Genomic DNA, 21,949 nt, shown 5'->3' on the forward strand with positions numbered 1-21,949 from the left:
ACCTGCCAGCTGCTTCAGGAGTACAGTGTTCCCTTGTTTTTCGCTGGGGTTAGGTTCCCGAAAAATACCCGCACGAAATGAAATCCTCAAAGTAGTTAGCTTTATATTTTACATTTATTTATAAATGTTTTAAGGCTCTAAAACCCCTCACCACACAGTATATATACTTTTCTCATCGGGGCATTTACATTTTCTCACATTTCTCTTGTTTAAACATTCTCAATGTTCAAACCATCATAAATTTTATAAAATAGGTACATTACTGTTAAAAAAAAAAAAAAATGCATGCAAAATTGCACACACACACACACACACACACACACACACACCCACACCCCCACCTACACCCACACACACACACACAAAATCCGAGATACAGTGAGGACACAAAAAGTGAATTGTGTTATAGTGAGGGAACACTACCACAGGCCAAAAATCCCTGATAGGATTCCTTCTTGCGTTTGAAGGCATCCCTTACCGTCGGTGGTGTTCTGGGATTGTCAATTCTATTGTCACAAGTCTTATTGAATAATGACCATATGGAGTATAGATTTTCCATCCGTGGAAAATGGCATAAAAAAAATCCCTGGACAGGGGCATTATGGTCAGGGCTATATGTGGTATATGCCACGGAGGAGACGCAACTTCCGGGTTTTCACCCGGTACTCACATCGGTACTCACCGATACTGATACCGCTGTTTTAATGCAGTATCGGGGTCTCTGACGATACCAGTATCGGTATCGGAACAACACTAGTGACAATGCACAAATAATGCAAAGTCTTTCAGAGCTTATCCTACATTTCTTTGCTACACAGCTAAAATTTAAAAAAAAAAAATAGTTGGGTTGAGGCAGTTGAAAACTATTGACCATTCATTTGTTGTGCATCGGCAGGTTGGGGAATCCAGGTCCAGAACGCAAAAACCATGCAGCAGTTTGGCTTTAGCCACAGGTGCTTATACTCAACAGGTGGATACGAGTTCGTATATTGGTTCACAGTCATAAAGGCCCTCTATGGGAAACCACAACTATGTGTGGCAATTGACAAAAATGAGTTTGATATCACTGCACTAGGTCATTTAACAATATACATTGATTGAAGAAAAGGCCACGAAATGTAAATATGAAAAGTTGTGATTTATTACCAATTAATGTAAATCATAAGAGAAGAAATTTATCCAAGTACAAATAAAACAACAACTGTGTTCTCTCTTTTGTTTGGGAAAAAAAAAAGAAAATCTTCTCTCTGGTCATAAACTCTTTGCAACCTGGCGAAGATTTGTATTTCTTTATGAGAATTTTTCACCTCGGTGTAGTCATTTCAATCTTTGTGTTTTTACCAATTGATTTACAAAGTCACATGTTCTTGGAACGTATCACCAGCAAAAGGTGAGTGACAACATCTTAGAGCATATAGTACATATACAGGAACTGTGATAGAGTTATTATAATTGAGTACATGATAACATGTACTCAATGAACAAATCTACTACCTCTTTTTAGTCCCATCCATACATGGATTTATTTTAGTTTGAAGGACAACTGCATAGAATTGCATTAACTTGATATAGAATTACAACAGCATGAAGAGTGCCAAACATGGCAAACTGGGACTAAATTAAATGTAGGGCATGCAGTTGCCTGCATGGACTATAATTACAATTCTCGTTATGGCTAACATTCAAACTTCCAGGAACATATACTCTAGTCAAGTGTTCACCTTTTGACATTATTGGGTCAAATAATTAGTTTATAGAAACAAAGCATTGGCAATGGAATATTTATTCATAAAATACACAAGCTATAAGATAATACATTTTAGTTTATTCAAAAATACCCACATTTCGTATTAAAAAGATCATATATTTCAAATCTATTAAATAGAAGAAGTCAGTCATAACACACAATGAACAGACGGGGAATGCAGCAAGAGAATGAGACTTATAAGAGTGCAATGTTCAGATACGTTTGAAGGATTTTGCAATTTGGGGAAATTGCTAGAAACCAAACCATGAAAAAAAAATCAATAATGTTGTTGATTGAATCAGATAACTTTTTTTTTAGCTGCTGTTCTCAAATATGCCATTTCTGGAGATGTGTGCGTGTGCGTGTGGTTTCAGAGTCTCTTGTGGCCCAGTCCATTCAATCCACACTCACTGTGCGTGCGCTGATGTTTGGCGTGTTCCTGTCTCCACACAATAGTTTGGTTTTTCAGATGGAGTGAAGCCTGGAAGGCATACGCACCGATAGGAACCCACTGTGTTGATGCATCTTGCATTTTTACACAGCGACATGCGGTCGTTGAGTTCTGAGCACTCGTTCACATCTGGAGGTACAGCAAAGAGAGACACACTTCAGTCATAGCTTACATATATGAACTAATTTCACACTTTGGTGGAATGACATTGTTCGGAGTGCTTGTGTTGAGTGTGAGCGGCTCTCTTACCAATGCAGGTCATGCGGGGCGGGTCCAGCGTGTAACCATCAAAGCACTCACAGGTGTAACCCTCTTGGACTCGAACGCATCGGCCGTTTTCACAGCCGTTCAATATACCGCACTCCTCCGCTCGCAAGCCCTCAAATGCCTTGAATGGATCTGTCACATATAATGACAAAGTTTGCAGTTTTTTAAATTAATGCCATATAGGACTGCCTGAAATTTGCATTCTACTACATTCGAGAATTTTTGTGCATATTTTCATGGCCTTTCAAAACCCAAACATTGCCAGCATTCAGATTTTAAAAGGGTTATTGCCTGCAGATAAACATACTCATTCACACTCACAGTCACACTGATGGAGTCTATAGAATCTTCAATGAGCTTAACCTGCATGTGTGTAATGTGGGCAGAACTAGAGAACCCAGAAAAACAAGCAAGTAAGCACAGGGGGAATATATTCACACATGCGAACCACTCATTTATCTCTCTGAAACAGCCCATTTGAGTGTGTTATTTGACCTACTTTGATACAAACGGCCACAGAAAAGGGAAACATGGATTGTTTATCTTACAACTTGGGGACTTTGTCAAGCTGTAGTAAGACATATTTATGACCAAAACCCCCCAAAAAGTGAACATTTCATATGAGGGGACCTTTAACATTAATTTATGGCCATACGGAAGAAATGAGGTCAGTCATTTGGGAATTGTTTACTTTATTACAAAATACTTAGTGCATTTTTTTTTTTTATCTTGTGCTCGACACATACTCCACATATAAATAAAAACTAAAGCTAATACTAAGACTAAGGGTTAATTATTGAAAAAATAAAAACTGATAAAAATTGATGAACTGAATCTAAAAAAAAACTTCATTAAAACAATTTAATTTAAAAAGCAAAACTCAAAATGGAAAAAAAAACTATCATGAAAAATCCAAATGTATTATAACCTTGGTGAGAAATACACGACAGTACCTGCTGTGCATAGGATATTGTGTGGGAATATAGCCAATGTCACTTGAAAGAAATCTCTGTGCACCACTGCACTACCAATGACTAATGATTATTTTTGATTTCTGATTTGATTGACTGATTAGGACTCAGTATGACAGATACTGTAAGATCTTAACGGCTGAAAGAATGTCAGCATGCTGTTGGAGCAGCAAACTGAAACATCACTCACACAAGATGGCAGCAAAGCACTGAATAACTTTTGGTTATGTTTGTGGCCAATGGGAAAGCCGCATTGTCCCCTTTAGAAACATTCATCAACTGCTCAGTGGAAGCACTCGAATAAAACTAGAAAGTAGACACACATACGCTGGCTGAGTGTGTGTAACAGGAAAAGAGAAAGGTCAATTTGATTTTGTTTGATTACAGATGTCACGCTCTGTCCTACAAGACGGAGACTTTGACACAGAATATTGTTTACATTCAGTATTGAGAAGTAATAGAATACTATATCCAAAAAAAGTCACGTTACATTATTATACTACTTGAATTACATGATCGCCTATATTTCTTTTAAGATGTAACATGTAACTGTATCAAAATTTTTAAAATAATGAGTCAAAAAGACTACAGCCGAAGGTTTTGTGTTTAAGGTTTTCTCCTTGTACAAGACAAAATTAAAATACTTACATTCCTCATTGTCATAAAATGGCAACGCAGGATGCTCCTCAGGTGATGGTGAATAATCTTGGCTCACTTCATATTCATGGACTGGACCAGCGACAAGGGCATCGCGGCCATAAGGATGCCGCCCGGCAAGGTTACACATGGATGCATAATCACCTAAAACAGCAAAAAGAAAGAAAAAAAAAGCCAGAAATAACTTCCAAATATGGGCACGCTGTTACGTGGACCTTTTACACTGTTTGAGCAAAAGTAGGATGTGTAAGGGCTTGGTCGAATATGGATTACATTTGTCAATCAAGGAAAATTGAATTTTGAATCAGTACTGCCACCAAGATGCCCAAAAAAGTATTTTGACGGGCTCATTTTGTAACGTGCAGTAAGATAATAAATCACAGATCATGAGGCAGTTAAAACCTGGTAGCTTACCTGTGTTTTTGGGCGGGCATAATGCGCAGTCCATTCCCCAGGCCTCTCCAAAGAGACAGCAGCACTCTGTGAATGTCGTCTTCCTGTCGTGACCCAGCGGCAGAGTGCATGTCATGGATTCTGTCACCTTCTGCCAGCAGATACCCTGGAAGTCTATCTGGCCCACCTCATGTTGGTCTGGGGGCAGGGACAAACACACACGGGTATTTCTTCAGAACACAAAATATGTGCACAAAGCATGTGATAATTACTGTTCTCGTTGTGCAAAACTAAAAGAAAAATGTCTCACCAGCTACGTCAGGAACAAAGATGCAACTGTTACTGTTGGGATCCAGCACCATAGGATGATTACAGAAACAAATGTATGAGCCTTCGGTGTTCAAACACTGTGCTCCAACACACACGGACTCATCAAGGCATTCATTTATGTCTACCAGAAAAGAATCAGAGACAAAATAAAACTTGCATTATTTTGTGATACACCTTCAATACACTCAAAAAACACTTTGGTGAAACAGTTGTTCTGCGGCTAACACATTCACTGCCAGCCCAGCAAAAATGCAACATTTGACGTCTCTTTCTGTCAATGGCAGTGAATGAGTTTAATCTATCCATCCATTGATCGGTTTTCTACCGCTTATCCACTGAGCTGTAGTTTATCCAGCTGATTTTGGGCGAGAGGTGGGCCAAAAGGTCATTCACATTCACACTTTTGAGATTTGAACCCAGAACATTTGACTGCTTCACAAATTTCATCCAGTGTATTGGGTGAAAGCAGTTTAGCGCAAACCTCTGCACTCCAGTTTGGCGGGGTCATAGTCCTGTCCCGTCTTGCAGTAGCACTCATAGCCGCCCACGGTGTCCTGACAAAAGCCTCCTTTACACACCTCCTTGCCAAACAATGTGCACTCATCTGCATCTGGAAAAAGCGCCTCAATTATTACAATATGCAACTTAATATGGGTTTTGGGAAATGTTTAGATGAAAGAATTGTAATGGTAACAATACTGACACATTTTTATTCATTTTGAAATGAATGTGGGGTTTTGGTCAAATGTCACACTCCAGCTCCAAGATTTGTTTTCTTAACTTACTTTTGTAGCTCTCAGCTGTCGGGACTTCATAAAGCAAATCTCCACTTGGGATAAATCCTTTTCCAGATGGACACATCTGGTTGAACTGGTCTGAAATGAGGCACAAATTTGAAGATTAATTCTACAAAAATAAAAAATCCCTTGCTTGAAATCATGCTCAACTCATGGAAATTTGGTCCTCAATATAAGATGTCAAAATAGTACTGTAACTGGAATCATACCAGTGAGACAAACACAACAGAAGATCAATCAAGAGTTGTGTCAAAACATCACTCACTATTAAAGCAAGCTCAGTGACCGCGCTGTGCTCAACACAACAGCAAGTCAACTGTTTTTCTACACTAATCCAAGCGCGGACCACTATGAAGGTAAGTTCTTAGAATGGACTTCTTGTGCCAGCACATTACTATCTGCTGCAATTATCAATTCCGGACTTTCTTGCTATTTCTAACGTCTAACTAACCAGGCATAATTCTTAGCCATAATATGGAAGAAAAGGAGAACTACTGGCAAATTCCATCCATCCATTTTCTTGACCGCTTATTCCTCACAAGGGTCACGGGGGCTGCTGGCGCCTATCTCAGCTGGCTCTGGGCAGTAGGCGAGGGACACCCTGGACTGGTTGCCAACCAATCGCAGGGCACACAGAGACGAACAACCATCCACACTCACACGCACACCTAGGGACAATTCGGAGCGCCCAATTAACCTGCCATGCATGTCTTTGGAATGTGGGTGGAGACCGGAGTACCCGGAGAAGACCCACGCGGGCACGGGGAGAACATGCAAACTCCACCCAGGAAGGTCCGAGCCTGGACTCGAACCGGAGACCTCAGAACTGGGAAGCGGACGTGCTAACCACTCGACTACCGTGCCGCCCTACTGGCAAATTAATAATAATAAATACTTGTTTTCAACAAAGAGGCAACTTTTATTGAATCAATTGTTATTTTGTAATCTAAAGTGTCCTATTGAGCAAAATGATGCTAATTGTGCCACTGAAGCGGTCATAGTTAGTATTCATATTGTTCTTTACCAGGCCACAAGCTAGGGATGTCCCGATCACACTTTTTTGGACCTGAGTCCCAGTCACCTCATTTTGAGATCATTTGATTCAGAGTCCCAGAGAATGTTTTTTATTTATTTTTTGTTAACAAAACTACCCCAACACCTTTTAACCTTTTATTTGATGAGTGGACAGTGGTTAAACTAAGTAAGATATTTAACCCCCCCACCTCCCCCACCCCCCACCCCCTCCTTTTTTTGGCACATCTATGAAAGGGCTATTACTAACCAGTATATTAATTTTCACAAGAGCTTTTTTTGAGAACCTACTGTAACACAAATTGATGGGCTAACCTAATGTTGTTTTACTTTAGGAAGAAAAAAAATACAGTATATATGTGCGTATTTGAAACAAGCCAATTTCACAAGAAACGAAAGGCTGCATTTGAAGAGCAAGCAAGCAAAATGTATTTAATCTTACCATATCATGACTTGGGGTCTGGACTTATACCAGGCTAGACTGCCGGCCTGGGCGGGACTTGGCGACCCCGCAAAGGACCTCCGACCCTCTGGATTTATGCTAGGTTAGGCTAGGTGAGGCACCGGGCGCAGGTGCCGCAGCTGGATCCGCCGGGACGGCACGAAGCACGTCCAAGTCGCCAGCGCCTAATGACGGTGGGGCTGCTTGGCTGCCCGTCAGTGAAGTGCAGCGGAGAAGCAACACATCTACTGTATATCCTTTCCGCCACACAAAATGCCCACTTTGCACACAGTGCAAGTTGCACCGTCTCTGCTTTCCACATTAAAGATGATGACTTATTATCATCTACTACCAAATACCTCTGCGCCATTTCCTAGTTTGGCCCTGCTGCTCGATGGCATTAATAGCATCACTGTAGCAAATGATGCCATGCTGCACGCTAAGCTGTGTGGATAAATGAAGTGTCACTCTGTGCTACGGTGCAACTCTAGATTTAATAAAAAATTATAGAAATAATCTCATATTTATCCGAGTCCTGATCGGGAGACAATGTCCGATTCCAATCGAGTCAGCAACCACATGATCGGGCCCGATTTCCGATCACGTGATCGGATCGGGACATCCCTACCACAAACTAGACCACAAGCCTGGATCAACAGCACCACGGTCTGATGCAGCCAAGTAGTGTTTTGTTCGTTGCTTGAAGATGTGATCAATCAACAATCAATTCCACACAATCGACAGAATTTGATCACTTAATAAATTATCATGCACAGTCAATCAAGTCCAACAAGAGTACTTTTTGCCAAAATAGTTTTTTGACCATGTGTAGTCTTTAGTAAATTTTATTTAGTTTAATAAAGTTTTCAAATAGGCCTAGTATATTGTATTATCATTTCCAGTGGAGAATACTGACCTGTGCCATTGACAGGACAAGGATAAACCTCACAGTTGTCACCCCAACCGGCTCCCAGTGTACAGCAGCATTCTTGTAGGGTGACATGGCTGGTGAGAACATTCTCACACAAGTTCTCACCGTTCAGGTGGAAGTAGCACTCTTTATGCTCTGCTGATGACACTAAAAGACAAAAAGTAGACACCGCAGAAGAAGTTTGTACCACAAAGTCAAATATTTTTTCATGCAAATTGAGAATACATATAAACATTTGACCTTATTGATAAAAAACAAAACAAACAGGTATGGATGTGAATGGTTTGACTCCTGCCTAAGTCAGCTCGGCTCGGCTTCAACCACCTGACGTCGCCATAGATTAGAAATTATGATCCTTCGCATTCCACGTTCATCTTGATGAAAAAGTTACATTTGCAATGCCAGGTCCATCATTATTTCCAAGATGAAAATCAATCACCTGTGGGAACGGGCTCACATCTGGCGACCATGACATTATACTCTTGGCCGCTGGGACACATGCAGAGGAAGGAACCGTCAATGTTCACGCACTGAGCTTCTCCACAGACACTACTCAGCAGTTCACACTCATTAACATCTAGAGAGGAGAAAAAGTACAAAAAAAAAAAAAAAGGTTAATAAATGCTCAATTCTATTTTTACCATTCTGTATCATATGCAATATGAAACCACACAAGAACCACAGGGAGGCGTACAGACAAAGTGAAATGTCACAGAGCAAATGGGTGGAGCAACATTGCCGAGTGTGGCACCTTGCTCAAGAGCACCTTGACAGTGATCAGGAACCAGACAGTTCCTCCGCATGTATGGATATGCACATTATGCATCATGCACATTTGCTTTGAACATATCAGCAAGTAGTTGTGATGACAAATTGATCTTGAAATAAATTGAAATGATTAATAATTTACATACATAGCTCAATGGTGTGAAATTGCTCCATGTTCCTGCAGTTGTCACTTCCTAATAATGTCCCGTTTATCAACACAACCTTGACGGTAAGTCCTACAAAACTGGCACATTGCTGATGAGTACACTGTTGATTAATCCTACCTCCCATAAGAGTAATGTACAGTGCCTTGCATAAATATTCACGACCTTCACTTCATTCCAAATTGGAGTCAATAGATTTCCACCCTCAAAATTAATAATGATAAAGTGAAAAAGAGTTTTATATTTTATTTCCATAAATATTTACAGCCTTTAATCGATGCTTTGGCGACTTTAAAGCCACCATCCAAATTGTATCCATCCATCCATTTTCTTAACCGCTTGCTCCTCACAAGGGTCACGGGGGTGCTGGAGCCTATCCCAGCTGGCTTCGGCCAGTAGGCGGGGTACACCCTGAACTGGTTGCCAGCCAATCGCAGTCAACAAACAATCAAGTTGTATAAACATGTCACAGATGATGAGTGGAAAAATGATGCCTTCATGTTAATTCAGTTTTTTTTTTTTTTTAATACATTATGCAAACATTTCAAGAACATTTCAAGAGCAACTCAACTTTTTTTTTTGCTGATAAACTGTATAAATGCTGTCTACATGTCCTGGTTATTATTTTGACATTTTAGTAAAATGTTTTTCAAAAGCTTGCATTTGGGGCAAAAGACATTTGTGTGGCGCCATTTTGGGGTTAAACAGTGTGACAAACACAATTTGGTTGTTCCGGTCACCTGACGTCACGTCCATAAAACTGACGTAGTTGCTCTGCCATCCACCAGCAATAGTAGCGTTTACGATTATCTTTATATCGATTTTCAGGTTAGTGATTTATTAGCATAGTATTTGGTCCGTTTATTTAGCATAGCTAAGTTATTTAGATTGCAGTTTCCACTGCTGTTGTCAATCACAGCCAGTTGTGTGCAAAAAGACTAATGTGCCAGCGAGCATTAAATCATCATCAACATCTGGGATGCTATTTAGCAGACATGGCAAACATTCCTATTTTGTCCTTTTGAAACTCTTTTGAGTGTTATGTGCTGAAGGTTGGATCCCAAAGCGCAAATAAGATTTTAACTATTTATTCATGACTAAACGAAAAACACACCAAGCTCCCTTGGGCTGCGTAGGAACACCGAGGAACAGAGTTAATAATACGGCAACACACACATTTCTCAAACATCTTAAATAGACAGTGACTCGATCTCATTGGTTGAGGCTAGACATGTGGGTAACCCTGATAGGTCGTTGAAACAGAACTGACATTTATTGATCTGATTCGTTGCAGATTGGCTCCTGACCATACAAGGAGCTGAGACCGGACTGACCTGGCTTTATCTGATTCGCTGCTGACTGGTCCTAACCATATAGAACGATTAAAGAGTCTTGACATCCCCTAGTTACAAGCCGATTGCATCAGTTAAAAGAAAACCAAACATTAGACATTTGCCTCAAACAAATAATCAGTTCACATAAAGTCAACTATCTGACATTTGCCGCAAACAAAACGCAGTCATGACAGGAGACAAGACCCAAACATTACTCCTGCATGACCCGAGTCATGACATTGAGTTTGCCTACTATTTTTGTTTTCTCTGGTTTTCTGTGTACTACTTAACAAATGGACATTTATGAGAGGCTTGTGCTCATTTCCAGAAAATAATCCTTGCAATTCAGAGAGCGTCACTAAGGTGGCCGACCTTGATTTACACCGCCACAGTTAATCTTTTTGCGTTTTTTTTGACAGATTTTTCCTCATGACAGAGCAGACCGTGGAACCGCTAATTAAATTGCATGTTTAGCTTGAATGTAGGATATTTGAGAAGGAAATGTTGATGGATATTTTACAGGGTGCAAAGGGGTAAACCGCAAGAAGACCATGAGAGACTGAAGCAAGATTAAGTGGACAGCAAAGGGAGGTAAAATAATCGAAACCAGAAGTGTCAAGGAGAACAGAGATAGACAGAAAGGAAGGAAGGCAGCTAGACGAGAAGCATTCGAAATGGTTAGCGGTACACCGCCACTGCACGATTGTGTGCTTGTTTGTAAGTGAGTCCATCTGTTCTAGCCGCAGTGCAGTGACGGCTTGGCAGTGACTGAGGCAGCTGGCTGGACCGAATTTAGGTGCAAGCTAGCAGGACTGCCAGATGACAGATGGGAAGTTTGTGTGTTTAAAACACACACTGCATGGAATTAGAACGCTGTGGTGATTACGGCGAAGTAAATTGCCACTGGGATAGCAGTAAGTGGGAAGGTTCATCGTGCCGAAGAGTAAATCAGAGCATGTTTCCAATTAGTTTGGGGAAAGCTGCAGCATCCATAACCTCGTAGTCCAATGTACAATTTGTAAGCAGTCTGAATAAGAAGCCCTGGATGTTCCGTGTACTAAATCAACAGAAGGACACGGATTTCACAAAAGTTTGCGGATGTGTGAGGAATGATAACCACAACCCAGATCAAATAAAGTTCTATTAGCTTTATTTATTTATTTATTTTTTACATTTTTTTTTTTAAACTGAAAGGTCGCTGTAGCCAGCTTTAGAGATTGTACAGACTAGTTAACTCATTGATTTTAGCAGTCTTCAATGACATTTAGAGCGTGACGTTGCCAATCAAAAGTCTTTGGTTGGAGGAACTGCTTGCAGCAACACATCGCCAAGTGTGCTGGATCAAAATAGTCTGTCACCATCATTCCTTGCTATATCGCGGGTATGACTTTGGGAACCTGGCTACTTGTAGAATTCAAATGTGATTGTATTTTTGTGATTTCTTAAACAACTAAACAACGGTAAACAAAATCTGCGGTCGACTTCTGTGTGAACAAAATCAGGGTAGTTCACTCTATCAGGTTTCTGTGCATAATTTACAACTGTATCATATCATAAGGCAAGCTGTCGTAAACAAGTAGGCAACCTCCTACCTACATACAGTATACAGTAGTGTAATGGAAGATTGGGCACTCACCCATACAGCTTTGGCCATCTTGGCTTTCCTGGTAACCCTGGTCGCAGAGGCATCGGAATGAACCCAATCGATTCTCGCAGAAACCATGAGGACTACATAAAGTCTCATTGAGTCCACACTCATCAATATCTGTTGATCAACGGAGAACTTGTGTATTAGTGAAAACAAACAAGAGGAGTGACTTGGCTTCAGTATTGCCAACTTAAATATATTGTTGCTGTATTTAGTGAGTTCTCCTATCATTCTAGTAACTATATTCCAAAAATGAACAGCACGGTAACTAATAACGGTTGCTCTATGCAACGTGTCGCGGTGTCACCTTCAAAATAAAGATTGGACATATACAGCTCGTAGGCAGTTAGTATAGGGCCGAGGGGGCGGTCACTATTTTTTAACAAGTTACAAAAAAATGAATGAATTAATTAAAAAATGAACACGTGTATGGTATGTGCTGCTTTGAAGACCCCCTTTTCCTTTTTATCACTCATTTACTTAAACCCCAGTATTATATTTGGCAGAGGCAACTTTTATTGTAATACAGTTATAATTCTTCAATAAAAAATATACAAGTTTCCTCCTGTAAACATCAGCAAGCATTTAATTTATACATGTATTTAAGGCAAGTTGTGAAATGTCTGAAAACCTCTTGTTTATGTTTAACACATTTAAAGCATCATAAATCATGCTGTTTCTAAGTACTGTCTCAATTGTTCTCCCATTTCAATACTGTAAATGTATAGGATCATATGCTGAGAACCGTTTCTTGGGAGTCGTAATATGGCGGAGTCGTGACTTCAAATGTCTCGGCCTATCGGCTATCCAGTAATAGATACAGATTAGTGCAGCCAACAGACATCAATGTTCACTCAACCGGGTTGATATAGACCACAGTGCATTGCAAGTATGAAAAAAACATGGCGCGAGCACAGTGGTCATTGAGCGCGACGGTTGGAGCCCCGCATCGAGGTGGCAGATTCAGTTGGACAGCAAAAAATGATGAAGACCGAGCCATTCCTTTTCTCTTTCAATTGAACTTTTACCTTTGCGGCTGGATTCATTACTTGTTTATAATATTACAGTATAAAGTATAATTTGGATGAGGACCCACTTCCTTCTTGCAGTGCTTCAACGTCCTAAATGGACTTTTGCACTATTTTCGGTAATATTGTTTAGTGTCACAAACTATGTCAATTGTTGCCCATTCGGCATCCATTGCAGCCTGGCCATCCTGGAAGTGGGATTACCACATCTGCAGCCCCTTCTCAAGGTTTCTCTTTTTTTTTCCTCTAATGTTTTATTTTATTTTTTTTTAAGTTTTTCCTTGCCCTTTTGTGGTTCGATCAGGGGATGCCATTGATATTTGTCAACTGTGGGCATGTGAAGCCCTTTGAGACTCTTGTGTGATTAAGGGCTATATAAATAAATTTGACTTGACTTAATTCGCAAAGGATTACTGTATTTGCAATTTACATGAATGAAGAAGAAAAAACAGCACATGTAATAAATTAATGATGAGGATAACAAAGCAACTGCATTAGATTAAACAGCATTACACAATTTTGTGGTTTCATCAAACGTAGACACAATTACAGAGCAAAAAAGAACAAGTTTACTTGCATAAGAGTAACAGCAAGACATGTACATCTGTGTCTAGAGTCTAGACAGTCAGCTCAAAGGCTTTGATTGTTTACCACTCTAAGTTTTTCCTTTTGTTCCATGAAATACTGGTTTTACTTGAGAAAAAAAGAACAGAGCTGGCACAAGGGGCTAAAGCTTCTGTACCATTAAGAAAATGTGAGCTGAAAAAAACATGAGGTCATTTTCCTCATCTTAAAAGTATAAAAGGAGATAAACATTGCAGACATTATGAGAATTGAAAGCGAAGTAATAAGCACATAAGATGAGCACAGATTCTGGTTTCCATGCTGTGGTTATGTCTGGCTTTTTAACAACTATGAACAGGAATGAACAGTTCAATTAAATAAATCTTATAATCTGAAAAAGATGTGGAATGGTTTTGGGTTCCAATCGGGTTTCTCACTGAGCTTTATTGAAACGCTGACTCAAGAGTAGTTGTCAGACATTTCCTTAATGTGAAAGAGAGAAAAAATGTCCTAAAGAGCCAATTGACTACTGTGATTGGTTCCATCTACACTGTGTCTGTTTTCACATCTTACCATCACAGGAAGGTGTATCAAGACTAGCAGTGAATCCACTCCCACACACACACCGATAGGATCCCTCTGTGTTCAGACATTCGCCATGGGGCGAGCAGAGTTCGGGCTCATCTACACACTCATCAACATCTGCAAAGGAAAGAAAGAGGACTCCTATTGAGAGGGTGTGCGTGTGTATATGTTAGTTCTTCATAGACGTCAGAATGTGTCCACACCTGCTAACAGCACACTGTCATGCTTCAGTGACCCTTGACTATAGACACAGTGAGAGATTCCTTCACATTGCTAACCTCTGCAGCTGGTGCCGTCGATCTGTCGGTACCCTTGGGGACAGGTACATGTGTAGGAGCCCATGTTGTTTACACACTCCCCTATGGACTTGCAAGGCTCGTCTTCTTCTAAACACTCATCCACATCTGCAGCAAGCACAAATCAGTGACAGGTTCACTTTTGGACTAGTTAAAAAAATTGTTTCGCCGAAAAATATTCATCTACACACTGATAACGTAAATAACTACAATAGATGCACAGTGGTACAAGTACTACTGTACCATTACACTGGTCACCAGATGGAGACACGCTGAAGCCTGGCCCACAATGACAGATAAAGGAACCGTCAGTGTTCATGCAGTGACCCCTGGTACACACACGCTGATCCTGGCACTCATCTATATCTGAAAAGTTCAGCACAATACACAGGTACAGTACATCAAAAGGACGAAAGTCAACAATTGATTTAGAATAAGCCAGTTTAGCTGCTTTGTTTTATTTATTAGAATTTATTGCGAAAAGTACAATCATCCATCCAATCAAAGGCCGCAGGTGAGTTGGAGCCTATCCCAGCTGACTTTGGGCTGTGAACTGTCCACCAGCCACCCACCCATTCACACCCACGGATAACAGATCATTCAATAACTTAACATGCGTGTTTTTCAGATGTGGTAGCAATACAGAGTAAACCGACCAAACATAGGAAGAATGTGCAAACTCGGCATGGGAGAGGCCCAGCCAAGATTCAAATCAAGTATCTCTTGACTGAGAAGTAGACACACAATTTACTAACACACCGTCCTGTCGAGTGGCCATTAAGAGCAATCAGTTAACCCTATAAATCCAAACATATCATATTAAATATGAGACATTTTGAGCCCTCTATTTCATGAGTATATTTTTTCTCCAATTAAAACCCAGCTGTGGCTTTTCCAGAGACCAAGATCGCCCCAATTGAGAAAGGAGAGACACCTATACTTATTAATAGTGGGAAATGTTCCTTCTGATTTTTGGAAATACTAATATGTTTGTTTATGTGTGTTTATTATCATGTTTTTGACAGTTAGAAATGTACCAAATGTACTAAAGCATTGTGACCAGTTGCATCAAATATGACACAAGCAATAGTCATATGTGGAAGTTGATTTTTTTTTTTTGTTCAAAAGGACCAATAAATACTCTATTTACCGCACCTAAAATCCTTCAATTTTTTCAAAAGCTGACCATGCGCCTTATAATCCAGTGCGCCTTATATATGGATCAATATTGAGCCGCAACAGGTCTCGCTGTCAAGACGCTATTCGGCGACCCTGCACGATCGGTGACGGGCATGCGCAGAAGATCCCGCCATCTTTATATTCCTGCGTGATAGTGCGCGTTTGTAAAAACACGATACATCATTGAAAAAAAATCTTACATTTTTGATGCATTATAAAGAAACCATTTTAAAATCGACAGGTTTTAAAGACAAATGTTTTACTTTTGACCCCATTACATTCCTAGTGAGTCTTCATTGTTATAATTTACGTTTAGTCTGCAGTATTTTTATTGTCTTGAGAACAATATTTAAAATATGTCATTCATTGAAGGTGCGCCTTATAATGCGGTGCGCCTTGTAGTGTGGAAAATACGGTACAAAGAATCAGAATTTTCTCTCATATATTTCATGGTTCAGGCTTTAGAGTAATTAAGTAACTTAAACACACATGAAGATTATTCCAACTATATTACATCATTTGTTTGCTGTTGAGGTAGTAACAGTTTCATATCAGGTTAGCAGTCATGCCAGCATCAATTACACAAACAACTGAATGAATTCACCTTTGCTACTGCTGGGTTCTCACCAAATCCGAAAAGGCAATCTTGAACGCTTAGTTCGCAAGCGGAACGTTTTTTTGAATAATTTCCGCTCATTCGCGCTTTTGTGCGCACCAGAGCGGAGGAGGCGTGTCCCTTGGTGAACAAAGAAGTGGAGCACTTTAGCGAGTCAACAAAATGTGAGCACCGCCAACTACTTCCACTTCTTTCCTGGGATTAAACAGATGTGGCACTATTTTCTCCTTTTTTGAGGTACGTGATAGCACTTTCGCTTTTTTAGTGGCTATCTGGCGGCCGGCATTTGTGCTAAAAATAGCTTTGGTATGGATGGTAAACACTGCTGCTACCTCGGTACAGTTCATTAGCAAGTAAACAGACTTACCAGTACTTCCTTGCTTATCATTCTGTCCCGGCAGGCCGTGTTGTTGCGCGCGGGGTGACAATAGAGAGGACGCTGTGTGTGACGTAGCCCGTACTTGAAGCCGATTGGCTACTGCCAGGCGAAATGCGGAAAAAGTTACATTTTTTTAACTTCGGCGAACATGCAGATTTTCGTCACGAATGTGCGGATTTTCACTGCTGCGCACCGTGTCCCAGCGCGCCACCGAAACGCCTTCCCCCGCTTTTGGTGAGAACGCAGCATAAGAATAAATAGGCTCTACGGTAATCTAATTAAACATGTTGTCATCACCTTTACTGGTGCGGTTACTTTTACCACAATTCCTGCACACGCAATGATGTTCATTTGGCAGTGACATGCACACATCTGTGAGCTGCAGTTCTATAAACGACCCTGTAGCATGGTATATTTCTTTCCTGTCACCGCCTCCACACAGTGGCTTGGCTTTCCTTGCACTATAGAAGAGCCACAACCTCACAGCACAGCCTTTGTCACGCTCAAGTGGCGACAACAGAAAAAACTCGAAATGAATGAGCTTGTCTTTCAGGAGGTTGCAATACTCGTGTGAGAAGAAGCTGCATATGAAGTACACACATTCTGTATAAATATACCGGCATCATTGGACCTACCTGCACAATGGCCTCCCTGTGCCAAGAACCCAGAAGGGCACGAGCCGCAGTTGTAACCGCCAGGGATGTTCATGCAAATGCCAGACGGACACACTGTCTTGTTTGCACATTCATTGATATCTGTAGAAAGAGAAGACAATATGTAATAACTAACAAAGTATCACCACGTAGGCAGTTTCACATTACACAATATACTCTTTATAAATCAGTGAGTCTCAGGGGGGTGCGGTGCAATGCCGGGGGTCGGGGCATGACCTTGGGGAACTTTTTTTTTTTTTTTTTTTTTTTTTTGCCGTACTACAATATAGTGTAATGCAATTGCACATCCATGACAGTAGGTGGCAGTGGCGCCCTTGTCAGATACTATTTATTCGTAACAGAAATTAATTGAGAAGCCCTGCACTAGTGGTATTCGGGCTCCATCTTGTGGTACTTGAAAGAATCACGACACAAATACAGTTCAGTTGTATTTAACTCCATCCATTCCATCCATCCATCCATCCATCCATTTTCTTGACCGCTTATTCCTTATTTAACTTCATTTATTTATTTAACTTGTATTCAATTTATGTTCTAACTGTGCATGATGTTAAAGTGACTTGCAATAATATTTTCATGAACACTTAGATGTACTTTCCCAATGTATTTTAATTGTGGTTATTATGGTGATATTTGGAGCACTTAATGTTTTTTTAGGTGGTATTTGGTGGAAAATGTTAAGAATGACTGCTATAAATAATTAGAATGATGTAGACTACAGCACTGTTATTACCTTAATGTTATGGAGCTCTCAATTAACAAGAATTTTAATTCCACAACTGTTATGTCTTCTATACCCTAGCCAAAAATAATCTCTTGGAGAATAAACAATACTACCAAAATGTTTTTCATTATTAGGCTTTCATCATTTGGGTGGAAAACAGCATAGAATATGATAGATATTGTCAGAGTAAGCCAAGGCAGTAAAGTACGATCATCTTGACATCCAATATAGCAAAGCTCATATTAAACTGTATGAAGATGTAAGAAGCCGATACACTGTGACTTAGTCTTTCTGCTCAGATTAAAAAAAAAAAAAAAGTGTTATCGTGCCCTATAAATCAATGGATGGTTTGCGTCTGTTTATACCATAAAATATAAAGCAAAACATACCCTCCAAAAGTTATAACGGTATCCCTTTCTCGCCACTACGGAAGAGGGGAGGTTTGGTTGAGTTTTGGGGTGATGACCATCAGCTAGTTTGCTCTGAGAGCTCCAATTCAGTTTCCTCTTTGTGGTTGGGGAATTCTGTGTTGAATTGGCAAGAAACCACATAATGACTGACGACCTCATATTTATATCAGAGTGAGAGTGAGGAAGCAGGGAGGTGCAGATTTTAGTAACAGTGTGGTCAGCAAGGTTCCATCCAAGTTTCCACCTACTTTTAATTCTCTTGATACTTACTTGATAGTCTGTGGAGCTTCTGTGTGACCCAGTGCCTCATCGGATGGAACGCCAAAAACTTTGCTTAGTCACACAAAACTGACCTTTCCCCCCCCCCCTAAAAAAAACCCCTTCTCAATTGGATGTGTCCTGTCTTTCAATTATATGCATAACTAAATCAAAGGCTCAATCCACAACGTGAGTTTTCAAAAGGAATCAAGTGAAAGTACAGAAAAGGAAGACTTATAAATGTTGGCTTATTTTACATTTTTACTTAAAAAAATAAAATAAAATCTCTGAATACACAAATACTGATTTTTGCAAAATTAAAAGAGTTTGTGTTTAATAAGCAACACCTGTCTCCTGTTACAAGCTTTTCTGTAACTTTGGTGTAATTGTGCTGGGAACACAACACTTCCCTTAAAATTGAAACACTAGTGGAGGCAGGATCAATTTGGACAGCCCAAGTGTAACAGATAGAAAAATGACTGTTGAAAATTATTGTAATTTGGTTTATTTATGTAGTAATTTCCCCAAAATCATTGTATTGTTTCATTTTACATTTCGAGTGGGTTATTATTGAACAGTAGTGGCTTTATTTTGGTTACCTCCTGTGTTTTTGTCAGTTAGAGCTTTTATTTTGAAAGAATAGGGGATATACTGTCGTTGCTCCTCTCGCGTTTTCAGATGGCGTCTGAAAAGTTCATTTTTTCTAATGTTTATTAAGTGTAGAGATGAAGCAAAAAATGTGTTCATATGATGTTATTTGATAGAATATTTGATAATTGCTGTATTGTATAGTGTGATTGAGAGGTTTTGGGCAGTGGGAGAGTAACCTTTTTGTTTGAGTTACTCTTCCTATATGTTTGTGCGCGTTAATATGTCTTCGGTATTCCAACATGCTAACTATTTAATTTTTGTGCTAGACATGTGATAGACGTGGGATCATGCAGCTTATTGAACAATTTTTGTTTTTTTAATCATACTTGCAAGCACACCCGTCACCATGGGCGGGCCATAGGGGTCCGTGGCCACCCACCAAGATGTTTGTGGCCGCCCATTAAGGCATGGATCTCTAAAATGGTTCTCCTTTTTTCATGATTGTATCTTTCAATTCATTCTGTGTAACACTCTTATGTCCGAGTCTCAGTAAACGCAACACAAGTCTCGTGGTGTAGGGGGAGGTATGGAAGCCCAAAAGTGTCAAAATTCAATAAATAAATAGGTCTTTTTGAAATAACTATTCTTTTGATAAATAACAGGCAATTATGTAATATGGGCATTAAATTTTAAAATGAGGTGTTAGTATTATTATGAAAAGTGTTATGCTATTCTTTAATATGTAACAAATATTTTACTTTGGTTAAATATTTCATAATGATTATTTTAACAACGTCATACTTTTTAAAAAATAATGACATTTAATTTATTTTCAAGGTTTTATAAGATGAGAAAACCTTGTTTTACAAAGTCAGTTTTTATTTCATAATGTCCTTTTCCACAATGGTCGTCTTTTACATAAGGGCGTTTTACAGCCGAATGTCTTGGTCTGTCAATCAAATGACATGAGGCGGAGCCAGTTACGTGATTGGCTGAGTCCCTTATACAGACATGAGCAGCAGCACTTGCCGTATCGATTCACGCGTGGAGAGTTTAGCGCCTGATGAGGAGCCACGGCGGTCACAAGCTTGCTAAAGCATGGATACGGAAGATAAGTCACTTTCAGAAGTACTCCAAGAAGTAGCAAATCGTTTAGAATCGGACCATAACGTAAAGGCCTTGTTAAACTTCTGCTCACACAGGTGGTCCCACCCACTGACTTTGATTGACAGGCCAAGTCATTCGGCTGTAAAACGCCATTATGTAAAAGAAGACCATTGTGGAAAAGAACATTATGAAATAAAAACTGACTTTGTAAAACAACATTTTCTTATCTTATAAAACCTTGAAAATAAATTAAATGTCATTATTTTTAAAAAGTATGACGTTGTTAAAATAATCATTATGAAATATTTAATCAAAATAAAATATTTGTTACATATTAAAGAATAGCATAACACTTTTCATAATAATACTAACACCTCATTTTAAAATTTAATGTCCATATTACATAATTGTCTGTTATTTATCAAAAGGATAGTTATTTCAAAAAGGCCTTTTTATTTATTGAATTTTGACACTTTTGGGGCTTCCATAGGGAGGTACGTTACATTTGTGTTGGCTCAGGCTGCTTCTGTTCATTGCTTCTAATGCTCACCGCTCGTGAATTGTTCTCATTTTCGACATCGGCTACGGTCAACGGTAGCCGTTTGTTCAAGACAAATAAAAAGGGTGACATTCCCAAGCAACGTTTTCTGGTGGCATTCTTGCAAGACGTCACAATATGAAGAAATAGTGGTATGGTTTTGTTTGATTATCTGCAGCAGCCATCATAGCCTTACTTGAAAATAATGCTAGGCATGCCTACGCTGACTTATACGCATATGCGACGAATACGTCAATGTTGGCATGCAATGCAAGAGCCATGTACATTTTGTACAAGTGAAACTGCAAGTTTCTGAGGACGCTGGCGCACAACACAAGTGAGGAGGGACATACTACAAACTATATTTGTGTCGGCAACTAAAGAGCCACTTGAGAAAATTTAAAATCAAAAATGAGGTAGGATATTGCTTTCCTTTTTTCTTTTTAATTCTGCTGCAGACACCGTTCTAACAGGTGGCCCGTTCGAAGCGATATATCAGCGGATCCGCACTATTGGATGTGGCAGTTGTATTTGCCATTGTATCGGCAAATAATTAGTAAGATTGACGTTGAATGGGATAATATAATCAAACGTAATCGTTCCTTATTAATCCAATGAGTTGTGGCTTGATGATACATCTCCAAGGAGAAACGGAACGAGCCATCTTTACAAATAGCTTCACGTTGCCTCATCCAATATAGCTGCGGCATCAACGTACTCACGACACCGCTGCAGTCTACTGAATGTGTATGTACTGTAAATGCTGTCTATGATAAAACTGTCACATAGATGCACGGCAGTGCTACATAAATGTATCCAAATATATTGGGCAAGTTAATGCTGTCTGTAGGGCATTTGATTTGATTTATTTGTTCATTTTTCCTTTCGGACAGCATTGTGACAATCAAACATTTCATCATACAATTTTGACATATAATAACCGAAAGGAAAAAGGGCTGGCAGGAAGAAACATAAAGCTTATAAATTCCCGCCCCCATTCATAATAATTGGGCCCACCCATGCATTTCATGTGCCCCCCTTAAGACTGGGCTCTGGTGACAGATCTGA

General features: G+C 39.7%; 1 protein-coding gene across 5 annotated transcripts in view; it reads right to left on the minus strand.

The window, feature by feature from the left end:
* Positions 1-1,119: 1,119 nt before the first annotated feature.
* ltbp1 (latent transforming growth factor beta binding protein 1) overlaps positions 1,120-21,949 on the minus strand; it is a 97,352-nt gene continuing 76,522 nt past the window's right edge. For all 5 annotated transcript variants that reach the window (XM_077494394.1, XM_077494396.1, XM_077494395.1 and 2 more), the window contains 14 exons: positions 17,215-17,334; positions 14,649-14,771; positions 14,388-14,513; positions 14,098-14,226; positions 11,921-12,049; positions 8,458-8,595; positions 8,004-8,165; positions 5,602-5,691; positions 5,298-5,426; positions 4,797-4,937; positions 4,508-4,684; positions 4,085-4,237; positions 2,448-2,597; positions 1,120-2,327 (listed from right to left, as the gene is read on the minus strand). In XM_077494394.1, the coding sequence (XP_077350520.1) occupies positions 2,155-2,327; positions 2,448-2,597; positions 4,085-4,237; positions 4,508-4,684; positions 4,797-4,937; positions 5,298-5,426; positions 5,602-5,691; positions 8,004-8,165; positions 8,458-8,595; positions 11,921-12,049; positions 14,098-14,226; positions 14,388-14,513; positions 14,649-14,771; positions 17,215-17,334 (1,940 nt within the window). In that variant the 3' untranslated portion in view covers positions 1,120-2,154. The remainder of the gene's footprint in view (positions 2,328-2,447; positions 2,598-4,084; positions 4,238-4,507; positions 4,685-4,796; positions 4,938-5,297; positions 5,427-5,601; positions 5,692-8,003; positions 8,166-8,457; positions 8,596-11,920; positions 12,050-14,097; positions 14,227-14,387; positions 14,514-14,648; positions 14,772-17,214; positions 17,335-21,949) is intronic.

The sequence above is a fragment of the Festucalex cinctus genome, chromosome 14 (assembly GCF_051991245.1).
Source record: "Festucalex cinctus isolate MCC-2025b chromosome 14, RoL_Fcin_1.0, whole genome shotgun sequence".
Classification (NCBI taxonomy): Eukaryota; Metazoa; Chordata; class Actinopteri; order Syngnathiformes; family Syngnathidae; genus Festucalex; species Festucalex cinctus.